The sequence below is a fragment of the Ostrea edulis genome, chromosome 2, assembly GCF_947568905.1.
Source record: "Ostrea edulis chromosome 2, xbOstEdul1.1, whole genome shotgun sequence".
NCBI lineage: Eukaryota > Metazoa > Mollusca > Bivalvia > Ostreida > Ostreidae > Ostrea > Ostrea edulis.
This window is the reverse complement of record NC_079165.1, coordinates 79,976,075-79,989,825: the sequence shown is the minus strand read 5'-3', so window position 1 is coordinate 79,989,825 and position 13,751 is coordinate 79,976,075. Positions and strand designations below refer to the sequence as shown.

At 33.8% G+C, this 13,751-nt stretch overlaps 1 protein-coding gene across 3 annotated transcripts; it reads right to left on the bottom strand.

Moving 5' to 3' along the window:
• Window positions 1–1,965: 1,965 nt before the first annotated feature.
• On the bottom strand, window positions 1,966–13,373 carry LOC125680294 (7-methylguanosine phosphate-specific 5'-nucleotidase A-like). Of its 3 annotated transcripts, XM_056155056.1 has the most exons (10): window positions 12,500–12,666; window positions 10,365–10,463; window positions 9,143–9,212; window positions 8,190–8,259; window positions 7,361–7,407; window positions 7,011–7,096; window positions 6,746–6,835; window positions 5,954–6,116; window positions 4,251–4,451; window positions 1,966–4,014 (listed from the first exon to the last, which is right to left on the bottom strand). In XM_056155056.1, exons 3-10 carry the CDS (start codon window positions 9,167–9,169, stop codon window positions 3,889–3,891), a joined length of 810 nt encoding a protein of 269 aa, XP_056011031.1. In that variant the 5' UTR covers window positions 9,170–9,212; window positions 10,365–10,463; window positions 12,500–12,666; the 3' UTR covers window positions 1,966–3,888. The 3 variants fall into 3 exon arrangements, with proteins under 3 accessions (XP_056011031.1, XP_048775723.2, XP_048775722.2); XM_048919766.2 differs by lacking the exons at window positions 8,190–8,259; window positions 12,500–12,666 and adding an exon at window positions 13,278–13,373; XM_048919765.2 differs by lacking the exons at window positions 9,143–9,212; window positions 12,500–12,666 and adding an exon at window positions 13,278–13,373.
• Window positions 13,374–13,751: the final 378 nt, after the last annotated feature.

Sequence of the window (13,751 nt, the reverse complement as noted above, 5' to 3'; positions counted from 1 at the left end):
GTCAGAAGAAAAATGTGCATTTTTAAATACTGGTTAAAACTTAGAAATACAAATAACTGTATTATAAAAGAATGTTTTGATTACATGATTTTGAATAAAGACAGTTGGGTTATAAGTATAAAACAAGAATTGTCGGAATTGGGATTAACATATTTATGGGAAGAATCGGGATTTGGCCAGAATACATACAAGGTAATTGAACAAAAATTGTTAGATATATATAAGCAAAATATTTTTTCATCTTTTGTAAATTCACCAAAATGTTTTTTATCTCAACACCTTATTGATAATTTTTGCTTACAGTTCTATCTTAAAAAACCGATTGATCCCAATGGAAAGAAATATATAACAAAATTTCGGACGTCTTCACTCTTTGAACATTGAGAAATATCTCAAGAAATAATAGGATTTGTACATTTTGTAACCTAAATGAGTTAGAAGACGAATTTCATTTTATTTTAAAATGTCCTTTTTATAACGGTTTAAGAATTAAATATATCAAAAAAATTTATTACAAGAAACCCAGTGTCTTCAAATTAGTAAAGCTTCTTAGTGTAAATAATACAAAAGAACTCAGTATTTTAGGAAAGTTCCTACAACAGGCTACAAAGTTTCGATCTTCGTGTAACTTATGAAGTCTGTACTTGCTTCGACACATTATTCACGTGTATTGTTATATGTATGTTGAAATGCATTGATTGTATATCCTCAAAATTGTATCTGTATGTCTACTCACCCTCTACTGTATTATTTGTATATATTTGTAAATATTTTGTATTTATAAACCGATGAGCTGTATAGCTTAAGGAAATACAGATCTGAATCAGAATCATGTATTGTGTAAAATTGTATCCCCAATTTTAGTCCCACTCTAACCCCAGGGCCCATAAAAACATTAACCAATGTCGTAGTTACATAACTTTTCTTCACAAATTCCCTTTGGGGTCTCAACTTAGCAAATGGGGTCAAAATAGAGCCAAATCTGGGGACTGCATATAAAGTTGAAGATTTTACGATAAAGGATCTTTTCTTGATAAAATCAAACAAGGCTTTTAATTCTGGACTGAATTGCCCAAAATTGGGAATCAGGGGTGGGGGTATTACTGAAAGTGGTGAGGGGGCATGGTCCTTCATTTGACCAAACTTTAATTTCATTCATCCATGATTATTGTGCAAAGTGGTTCTATGGTTCTGGAGAAGAAATTTTTCCAAATTGTCCAAGTAGGTCAAACAATTTTCTGGACATTTTTTCGTTACGGATACAGATATTGCCCTGAAATTTTGTCACAAGCTTCCTCTCGGAAGAATACAAGTTCAGTTTGCATTTCAGTTGGATTGGTGACCTACAAATACATTGTAAATTCTTTTTGTGATGGATACAGGTATTGTCTTGAAATGTAGTCATAGACTTTCTCTCAGAGAAATACAGATTCAGTTTGCATTTCAGCTTTATCAATGCAATGTGACCTACTTTAAGGCTAAAAGCATGTCAAATGGTTTCCTGGACCTTTTTCATAATAGATACATTTGTATCCATTGGACAGAGATGACAAAATTTCTGAATCAGTACAACATCTATTGTACCGATTCAGAAATTTTGTCATCTCTGTCCAATGGGCTTATGATGTACAGCTTGCGAATACTCCAATATTGTTTATCATGAAATAGAGATCGACTGCTGTAGGCTAGCACTGGCCATTTTGCTTCTTGTTTTAAACTAATCCATTGTGACTTGACTTCAGCTATCAACATCATATACCAATATCTTATTCAGGAATTTTGCAGGTCTCTCAGTTTGACAATGGGATAGTTGATAAGGAGTCCAAATATTCTACCTATCTAAAAAGTCAACCTTAATGCATCTGTGCTCTTACTATATGGCTGTAAAAATCTGAATAGAAAAGTTTCCATTTGTAAATACACATACTGGTATCCATGAAAGTAAGAAATAAAACAAAATCTCAATTTTTTGTTTGTAGAATAGGGTAAAACATTTAATGTACGAGTTACTAAAACATTGTACTGAAACGAAAAATCAGATAAATTTTTGACACACACTTTTAAAACTTCATGTAAGTCACAATTCTAGTTTTTGGTTGTAACAGTACAAAATATGTAATGGTTTTCTTATTGCTGGGGTATGGTATATACAATGTAGTGGGGGGTACAGAATCATTTCATTAAGTAAAAGTATACAATGATATGTCAAACAGTATGAATAAGAAATATATAATTACTGTATAAACAGATACTGTACTACAGATATTTGTCATACTGGCAGTCCGGGTAGGATGTTTTTCTAAAATATTCTGTGGGGAAAAACCTAAGTCATTGTATGGTATATTTTCCATAAACAAATAAAATTGACAAAACAAAATACAATGAGATAACCAAGTACAAATGTACAAAGTGATGGACTGTCAGAGCACATGGATTTCGTTTCGTAGTTATACGATTCTCAAACCCTGGCATAACACATTGTTTTATGCGTTTTAGAATTGAAAACACCATCATGATAATCAAAATAATTTTTTTTTCTTATTACAGTAACCATTGATGAATTATCAATACTTGCCAATAGTACAACCACAGTAGCCAAATCTTGCATATAATTATTTTTTGTAAGAATACTAAACTTAAAGATATCATTGACTTTGAGCATGTAAATATTGAACTGATTCAATACAAAATATCCATTTAATTCTTGTTAAACTGCCACCTTTTGCAATTAAGAAAAATGTGGCAGTATAACAAATTTGGCTATGAAATTAATATAGACCCCATCAATCAATATTTTTTAAATCATGCATATCAAATTGCCATACATTTATTATGCATATTCATTGCAAGTAAAATACTTCGTTGAATAATAAAATGCATCCACCATTGAATAAGAAATATCACCATTACGATCCATGTAAAGTCTTTTCATATTTTTTCTCACGTTATTTAGAATACTGTCTTGTGAATGAAAGTATTGTTACTTCTATTGTCACTTGTCAGAATAGTCATTCTGACTTTCACAGAAACCAAATGAATACATTTTCCAAGCAAATTTTGCACAATCACACGGATATGCACATATTCACTTGTTTCATCCAATATTGAGAGCACCTGTTTTTGTAATGATGCATAACTGAAACCTAAAATTTCTTCCAACAGAAAACAACACTAATCCTTATCAAACAATGATCTTGATTATTGAAGTTTTCAACAACAACAAAAGATACCTAAACTACTAGGCCTACTGCTGGCAGTTCAGTGGAGATCTAAGGCGACCATTTATTAACAATTTAACTAATCACATACCTTTGGGAGAATACTGAGACATTAGACACCCTAATATGGATTGTTCTCAAAACAGGGAGGCAAATGATAGTATGTGAATTTGGTGTTATAACGAAAAATTTAAATGGCAGGAAAAAAAACGTTCCTGACAAAATGTGGCGCTAAAGTGAAAATAATGATGAAATGAATGACAAGAATTAACTGTACTCTGTATATGTGGCAATATCTATAATTAACTAATTACAGTTTAAAAAGGATGTCAGATCTGAGCTTAGACGGAGACTATAAACAATACAGTAAATAGCTGCATAGTTAAAAAATCAACAATGTTATAAAAAATTGTTTGAAAATCATTGTCATTCAACAGTAATACCACATTTTTAATACATGTAGTACTACTCTCCAGTAAAATTGGGGCAATTTTCCTAAAATCAGACAGGGATAAATCACTCTACCTACAAGAAGTAACACCATTCATTCCATGTGACTTGAACACACTTACATACAAGTTCACAGTGCAATGAAAGACCCTGGTTCCCACCCATTTACAGAGTGACACAACAAGCATCAGCGTGACTGAGATTTACAGTGACACAAGCATCATTGTGACTCTCTAGTTCTGTTCTGTAGCACCTTACGAAGAATTGCATTTGCAACGTTCCAAGTTTCATCCTCTATGATAACGATATCATACTTTTTCATGTACAACTCCAAACTTTCTTCAACCTGAAAATATAATAAAGAATAAAATCTTCAAGTAAAATTGCCACTGTTTTTATCTCATTGTATAAAGAGATGTGCAACTTTCAGGTATTTTAAATGTACAAAATTTAGATCGAAAAATAGGCTAAAAAATTTACATGACATACAGATCTAATGTTCATCTAATAATAACCAATTTATAATGACAAATAATTGGTTTACTATGTATTTTTTGTGTCATCCATGACTTGCATACTGACCTTAACATTAAGAAATCCTATTGTGAGTTTGTTTTTGACCCCAATGGCCCCATCAGCCATGTGCAGGTCTCCTAGAGAGTCACCCATCAGGATGACGTTGTTACGATGTTCTACGTTCTGGAAGTAATCGGAATCGTGTATCGCTCCCTCATTCTTGTTAAACACATGAATTAAGTCATCTTGGAAACCTGTCATATTGCCCTGAAATGAATATCACAATATCATGGTACAAGTCAAAGTGATAATTTTTTCTTATAATCTGTTGTTATAAGAAAAAATAAAGGAGTGGATCGAGGAGCTGATTTTAATTCGATTGAGAGTTTAAGGTTACATATTCATTTACTGATTTAACTACAGGTTTTTCTCTCTTTTGGTTGATTGTTTAAATATCAGTCTAAGAATCATCATGGTGATTTATTGCTGAAGCAGATACATATAATTTTTCATTAAAGTTGAACACCGACATCTTGAATACCATGGCTATGTAGATGAACACCGACATCTTGAATACCATGGCTATGTAGATGAACACCGACATCTTGAATACCATGGCTATGTAGATGAACACCGACATCTTGAATACCATGGCTATGTCGATGAACACCGACATCTTGAATACCATGGCTATGTAGATGAACACCGACATCTTGAATACCATGGCTATGTAGATGAACACCGACATCTTGAATACCATGGCTATGTCGATGGGATTCCGAAGTTGAACTCTTTAAGTATTTTACCCTCGATATCTCGAATCCTTGGATATCTCGAATCCTTGGATATCTTGCAAGTTTTTTCTCAGTTGGGACTCCCATCGAGTTCGAAATTTTGAGGTTTGACTGTATTTTCTTCTCAAATACTCAAGTATCAACGCTTTAACCTTGGTTAGTAGTATAACCCTGGCTCATTCCAGATAAAGTTTTCTTCAAATTCTACCATTTCATTTATACAAAGGGCAGATAAATCTGTACTTTACTATAAAAGAGAGCAATAGAAACTTTTTGTCTTTTGTGAAAGAGCGGTAATTTTTTTTATATAGATTTTGGTGATACACACCTTTAAAACAACACAAATGATAAAAACATGAAAAAGTCATCATTTGTATGTTCTTTTAGAATAAATCACTGATATTCCTCATTGCATTATTTATACCAGTCTGGAATACAATTTAAATTATCAGCTTTTGTAAATAATTAAATTTGTTCTGAAATTAACATAAATAAAAACTGGTAGTGTATAATGTGTTGATCTCTATATCCAGTGTGTTGTAGCTATGCCTAACTTTTGTCTTATCACACTGTGTATTCCTACACAGCATATCCTCTTTTAAAAAACCATCATTATTGTGAATAGACATAAAAATGTGATTTTTTCAAGTGCTTTATCAATTTGGATTAAATGTTATTTTACAGAGTAAAACATGTTACTTCAAATATATGCTCTGTCTTTCATCACAGCCGGCACTATTTGCAATAATGTAATATTGTTGACAAGTAATGTGGCACGAAGTTTACCAAACACAACAGAAAATAAAGCACAGCCAATAGACACTTTAGTGACTGGACAGTTTCTGTCTCAAAGATTCAAAGACGGAAAATACACAACTCATTGAATAGAAAACACATCAAAGCAAAGGGAATTCTGTATCTACTTATCAAAAAAGTCTGAACAATTATAAAACCTATGTTTTCTTCACTACTAACCTGAGCATCGTACTCCAAATAGTTGGACACGATCTTCATGTTGTCATGGAGAGTGGCTTGGTGTTTGATGACTTCGATGATGACATCACCAATACCAGCAGAAAAGATAAGCAGTGGAATTTCATTAGCATGTAACTGGTCAAAAAACCATGTACAACCATCTCTGAAATGCATACACTACTTATTGAATAAATGAACTTAAATATGACTTGGAAAATACAAAATAATTTCTTTGAATACATTTGTACTTTAAAAAGGGAAAAATCAACATCAAAATATCAGGCCAAGTGTCTGGTTCACTATGAGAGTAAGCGAATTGAGCATTTGGCATGCAAAGATGGGCTATACCAAGTAATTTTTCTTTTGTACAAGAGATAATCTAATTTCTTTGAATTGAATATCTCACCAAAACAATTTTGTGAAAAGCTAACTTTAAAAAACTGTCTGTTTGCCCTTTCCTGACTGACTGACAAAAAACAGCCCAAACGAAAACTTCTTTTTATCTTCCAAGAAACAATAATTTTTTGTAAGACTCTCTTATCTAAGTTTGACTGTGAATGCAGTCTGACTCTTTTACCTAAGTTTGGCTGTGAGTGCAGTCCGATTCTTTTACCTAAGTTTGGCTGTGAATGCAGTCCGACTCTTTTACCTAAGTTTGGCTGTGAGTGTAGTCCGACTCTTTTACATAAGTTGGCTGTGAGTGCAGTCTGACTCTTTTACCTAAGTTTGGCTGTGAGTGCAGTCTGACTCGCTTACCTAAGTTTGGCTGTGAGTGCAGTCTGACTCGCTTACCTAAGTTTGGCTGTGGAATTTTCCACCATTACTCTGACATCATCTTTTTTCATGTCACACTTTGCAAATAAATCATGGGCCTTTGTCCACCTGGAATTCATTTTATCATTAAGATAGTACTAGAGTTAAATAATGAAAATCAGTACACATTTGTGTCTATCAATACAGACAGAGAGAGAGAGAGAGAGAGAGAGAGAGAGAGAGAGAGAGAGAGAGAGAGAGAGAGCGAGAGAGAGAGAGAGAGAGAGAGAGAATTACTACCCACCATTCCACCATTATTGGAATTTTCTCTTCTATTGTTAAGTTTGGATTTGTCTCAATTGGAAAATAGTGATCTCTAAGTGCTCTAGCCTACAGGTAAAAAGATTTAAAAACAAGCATAAGTAGCAAATATCAGAATGTACATGAATATTATATGTTTTAAAAAATGCTTACCCTTTAATTTTGTACTTAATTTTTAGCAATTTTTACAGCACTGTATATTTGCATTCATTGGGTACAATATTTGCACAATTCTATTCTGATTGCGAGTCTCAGAAGAATAGATTCTTGCTAACTTCGATGCTAATTCCTGATACTATTTTTTTTAGTGCTAAGTCTCACACACACACTGACCTCTTCTTTGTAGAATTCAGGCAGGACATGTCCCTCTTCTAAAACATCTAAAATAAAAGAATAGGAATATACATAAAACAATATCAAACTATAGCTATTTATAGCTGTTTCAAATCTGCAGTCGAATTTTTCAAACTACAACACAGAATAACGATAAGGATATTCCTTAATTTTACAACTTTACAAGAAATTAATCCAACATTTAAAACTGATCTATAGTCAGCACTATGAACTGCTATCATATTTTGTATTTTAAACATCAGAATGACACCATTAGATTTGAGCCATTTGATTGGTGTTTTCGCAATGCTGGTGACGAGACACTGTGATACATAACACTGACTAAATATTTGGAGGTGAAAATTGGTCCAGAAGAAGCACGTCTTGTTTTGTTAGTTGGGCAGAAGCTTCATACATGCATAAGAAATACTGTAAATGTATTACATTTGGCTGTGTATTCTATTTAGCGCCTTTGGTGGAACGCAGCTTTCGCTAAATCAAGTACATCGCTAAATGCCATCCGTAAATCTAGATGTTTAAAGTAATTCAGGAATGCGCTAAATCAAATATACGCTAACTTGTTGAAAAAACGATTTCCGCCAAATATCGTACACGCCAAATATAATACGTTTACAGTATATCATTGCAGGACCATCATCTGAGGCATAAATGTTGTGTAGAATTTCAAGCGATTCACAACTCTATACTCCTAATCACTCGTCTAGTCATATCACAGTCAGACCTAATTTACACATTTTGCCCATATGACGTAGAAATTCTACAATGAACTCTGTGTATGAATTACATCATCCTGTGAAGTTACACATACTATGACAGGTCGAGCAGATTTGGCCTTGGTGTGAATATTTGGATAGAGTTCTATCAAAATCTGCCACCACCTGAAAATAAGAAAAAATAATTAAACTGGCTACTATATATTATATTTGTGCACATACGGCATTGTTGTAAATCTGTGATACTTTTCTATGACGAATGAACAATACATGCAGGTCTTTGTAGGATTGTATATATGATAAAAAGGCTAGCATACAAGCTAATAAATTATATACCCCTGCAAATAGATTTTATATATAAGATATTAGCAACCAGAAAACCCAGTATTCATGATGTTGTCAGCTCTTGAGGTATTTTAGCTCATTCATTACATGTAACACAAACACAAAATATATTTCACCTGTATCACAAAATTACAACACTGCTGTACAAAACATTAGACCAAAAAAAAAAATGTGTGTTTCCAGTTTCCTGACCCTTCCTACATTTTTGCTGCTGACCCTAAATACTTCATTGACAATACATGTATATATAAATAAAAATCCAGAATTTTCAAACCAGAATTTTTTTTCACTACTATTGATCTTCAAAACATTCAAGTTTCTCTGATTTACGTACATTTTGACTACTATTGATCTTCAAAATGTTTGAAAAGTATTTATAATGTATATAGACCTGTATTCAAAGCATATCAAAAACTAAGATTTCGAATAAAATGTTTTGATGAAATAAAATGTTTTACCAGCCAACCCTACCTAATGCTTGGGGGGAGAGAAATAGGAAATACACATATACTTTAATTTGGCCTTAGTGTAACACAGTAACGCCTACTTGGAGTTTGACAGTTTTATACACCTTTCCGTTAAATTGAAAATTTGATATTGTTCTACACAGTATATCGAAAATTCCAATTATTGCATGAAACCTCAAACTCCCCACTGGATTAATGGCTGCTGGGACGTGCAAGGGCAGATAATCTATACTTACTATGGGTGCCAGCACACCGTGTGCCATTTGCTTTGAATTTGGTCAATGTGAAATCAAAATCAGCGGTCACCTATTACAAAAGAGTGGCACAACATCACAAAATGTACGTGGCTTAAATTCATTCATTTTCATGGGTTTTGAATAGCAGACTTTGGAGTTACTGCCGATCACCATTTTCCTCCAAATTTTAGACATGCCTTTTCAAATTTTTAAGCTTATGAATTTCCAGTCTCTGCATTCTAACATGACATATTTCTACATTTCAAAGGTAGGACCAGAGCTCGAACAATATTTCTCAACCAGCCGATGATGGATGGAGGAAGGGTGTGTGTGTCGTGAATACACCTGGTCTACAGATTGTAGAAATTAATATTCTCTGTATTGAAACACAAGTCTCTGTTGTATTCGCTTCCCACAAATCAACGTCACAGATTTCATAAATTTATCATCCCCCCTTTCTCTACAAAATTACTGGGTCGATGGCTATATCAATGCTCTAACATCCTTGCCTCCCCTTCTTTCTTGTATCGGCATGACAACCCTTGGCAGCACCATTTTAGAACTCATACTATGAATTCAACATACCGTATATCATCTGCACCAGAAGTATCGATGGCTTGACAAACTTTGAAATCTTATCTTACTGCAGTGCGTATTTAAATTCAAAATAAAACAATGTTTCGGCAATAACTTGAAAATGAAAGTCTGCTATTTCTTGGTTTTATGAAAAAAAATATTTATACAACTGCTGGTTGCCAAACCCTTCATTCCTTCTCTTCCATTGATGAGGCCCAATACACTGCAAACCTCCTTCTTTCCCATTTAGAGTAATCGCCCCCTCCACACAATAGTCATGACAAGAGAAATGAGTGTTCGATGATAATCCTTCCAAAGTGAATTTGAATTCAATCAGAATCTATAAACCTACTGAAGTTTCCACCCCCCCCCCCCTCCATTTTGAAAAGATTTCTTTTTTCTTGAAAACAATAGATCTAACTGATACCATATTTTCACTCTAAATGTATTGTTTCTTTCTGATATATATAAAAATTATGTTTAGTCATTGTACCAGGTCTCCTTAAATTCATGGTCTTGTTGTTCTGAACATCCATGATGAACTACAGCACCTTATCTTGGGGTAAGATTCTTGGCCCTCTTCTTGATTTAACAGTGAGACACAATTGCTGGATTGAAATTTTATCACATGCACACAACGACCTACCTGTAGCTTGTCACATCCATCTTTTATGATGTTTTGAATCACTTCTGTCACATGCTCAGGGTGTGCTATTCGCACCTGCGGTAACCCCAACTCTGGTATCTACAGTCAAAATGACACACTTTCAGTAACAGTTACATATACCTTGCATTTGGATTGGCATTAATGCACTGAGACAGTTAGCTATCACTAGAAGGACTACTGGTATTTTTTTGTTCCACAAACTTGTTGCCATATCAAGAATTTTAAGACAGAGGACTGCTACTCCATAATTTTTACTTCAAACTTTCTGATCTCTCCCACGAACACTGGTGATGTGGATAAGTAAAGTAATGCAACTGTATCTACACTCTTACTCAAAATATTTCAAAACAATGTTAAGAGTTTTCAAATCCATAAATCTATTGAATATATTGTTTGAATTCAAAATGATATTGAATGTCAGCATCTGTTACTCAACAACCTATTATTATATACTTAGCTAGCTTAACAGTATTCAGTTTTTATCACTGAGTAGAATACTACAAACATTTAGTGCAAAGAGAACATGTATGCACTAACCTCAGAAGTTTAAATTCATTACAAGGTCATGGGCAATTTACCTAATACCAATATCTTGAATCTTCCTTAAATATTTCAAGTCCTTAACTACCGATAATTGTATCCTACTTTAGTCTGATGTGAAAAAGGGCACCCAACCATGTACTTAAATGGAAAATCAATGTATGAAAATATCAAAGAATTGAAATTCCAATTTATTTAAAGAAGTAATCCAATACCTAACAGCATGTCAGCATCAGGCGGTCATTAATAGTGATGGGCAATCGGACCAAAAACCATAATCGATTATCGGCAATAATCGGACACAAGTAATCGATTATAATCGGAATTGGCATTTAAGTGTTCTCCCCTTAAATTAGATGTAACAGAATTATTAAATGTATGGAAACAACATTTGAATTCTTTTTTGTTTCATTTGTTCACAGGTAAATAAATCAGGATTCCAATATATCAAGTGATGGAATTATCTATAATCTCAATGTATCAAAGATATCAGTGATAGGCTCCTTTATTTGACTGTTGAATGTCATTGTTGTTACCGTCCTTCATATCTCCCGCCATTTTGTTTGCTTATTTTTGATCGGGTTTGACATACAGAAAATAAAATTTGAACAAAGTTGAAGTGATTTCCGGATTTTGTTTGGTCAACGATGTCGGCGACTTTTATTTTGTAATCGATTAGTAGCATCGTAGGTCTCTGAACGACCGACAATCGATCATCGGCGACAATCGTTTCATCACTAGTCATTAATTTAAAAATATTGTATATTCACAAGTTTTCTACTTTGTATTGGGGTGAAAACACCCAAACAAAAACTCTGCATGTATTTCACGATTTCCACATGCAGTCATCTTTGCAAGCCAAGTGTCTGATTCGTTTACTTTCATCTCTCCCAAAGGAAGTAAGCGAATCGGACACTTGGCTTGCGAAAACAACATGCAGTAGGTATTGATATAAGTATTATACAGTAAACAATGATTCTAAACTCTGGAACAAGAGGCCCATAGATCACAAGCACCATCTGGATATAGATCTACCTCTTGCAAGGAACCAGTTTACCAAGATTGATATTTGTCAAGGTTCTTGAGATACTGAGCAGAAAATATCTGACCTCAAGATTGATAGAGGTCACCTGCTCTTTTGTGACCTTGAAAGTGGGGTGTCAAGGTCAAATATCAAGGTGTGAGTCAATACTAAGTTTGATGTCTGCCAAGCAAAGAGAAACTGAGAGGACGATATCTGGATATTTGGACCAACACCAAATCTTGGAGCAGTCCTTCATAATTCATGTCTGGAAATTTACATTCAGATTTGGTCAGTTCTAGCAATCAATGTGCACAGCCGTTCTCTTCAATTAAGGGATTTTACTATTCATGATCAACCAACTCTCTATCATTATTAATTTTGCATTGCTTAGGGGGTCAACTCCTGATCTAGTTCATATTAACTATTTCTCACTGCCTCAACAATCAAGTGGAGGAACACAGATACCCCCACAAATTCCTGGATCCACCTAATGAAACTATGAATAAGTACATGCAAAATAATTAGTACAATATCAGTAATTAATAATTACACGGACATGTCCTGTGATGTGAGCATTAATATACAGTGTTATTAAATGAGATTATTCAACACAAATCCTGTTCATTGTCGATTTATGAAGTCTAATATAATTAGCAAGAGGTTTTCTATTCTTTCAATATATCTAGACACTGCTCAGCCGAATTACTGAAAATCACCACCCGTCAGTAGAGTCAGACACACGACCATGAACTTGTACAAGTGTGGCTGGTATAGATTTCGGGGAAATATGAATGCACATGATAATAAAAACCAGGACATCCAAGAAATTAAAGAGAAAATGAAATCTCCAGATCATGGCTGATGCACCAAAAAGTGCTTGACGTTTTAAAATATAATGTGTTTTGGTAAATTAACTATACTATACTATAGTTTGTTTACAGAAAAATACTTTTGTTTAGTAAATAGGCCTAGGCCTAGATATTTAAAGCGCCATGAACCTGAATCGTGCATGTACGGATCATGTTGCGTTTTATACTTATTAAGTTATAAAACTGCATGAGATTTAAAAGAACATACATACGTAATTCAATATTATAAGTAACTAATCCACATTATATAGGCCTAGTAAATTTTATACGAAACAATAAAACTGATAGTGATAAAATTGTAAACGTGGAAAGTGTTGACTTTCTTGAGAAAATTCCATATAATATATGCAGACTTTCCCCCTCCCCTATATAACATAAAAGCTAGGTGTAATCTATTAAAGTACTTCTTGTTTCCTAACCCAAAAACATTCTTTTTAAAAACAGTAGATCTAGTCTTACATCAGTCATTATCTTCGATTTTCACTTCTGTCCTTCAGACGAAACATATAAAAGGAGAGGGAACCAGTTTTGTTTTACCAGTTTTACACTGATAATGGTTTTCAAGACAGAAGAGCTCCATTCGAATAGGCGGGATTTTCAAAATTATTAGACAAATGCAATTTTATAAAACGTGCAATTAACACATTGATACTTTCAGTAATGCATATCTCCATGCTCACTAGCCAAGGGTTTCCTCACGAATCACAAACACAAGTTTTGTGAAGAGTTTTGTAGATCTAGTCTCCTAATGCGCGGTATTTTAAATTAGGTATATATAGCTAAGATACATGTATCTGTATACACTGACGTAGGACTTTGCTGTGTTTGTGTTGGATTTTCTATTAGGCCTAATAGGAAACAGCTGTCAGGTAGGGAAACCAACACCAACCGACCAATACGGAGCAGGAACGGAGAGATCCTCGGCAACCCCAC

Excerpts from the sequence above, each read along its gene's own strand:
- LOC125680294 (XM_048919766.2), bottom strand. Across the intron at positions 7,408-9,142 it reads ACGGTGTGCTGGCACCCATA|ATGTTTTAGAAGAGGGACAT; the intron begins GTAAGTATAGAT and ends CTTTTATTTTAG. Across the intron at positions 4,452-5,953 it reads ATTTGGAGTACGATGCTCAG|GGCAATATGACAGGTTTCCA; the intron begins GTTAGTAGTGAA and ends TATTCATTTCAG.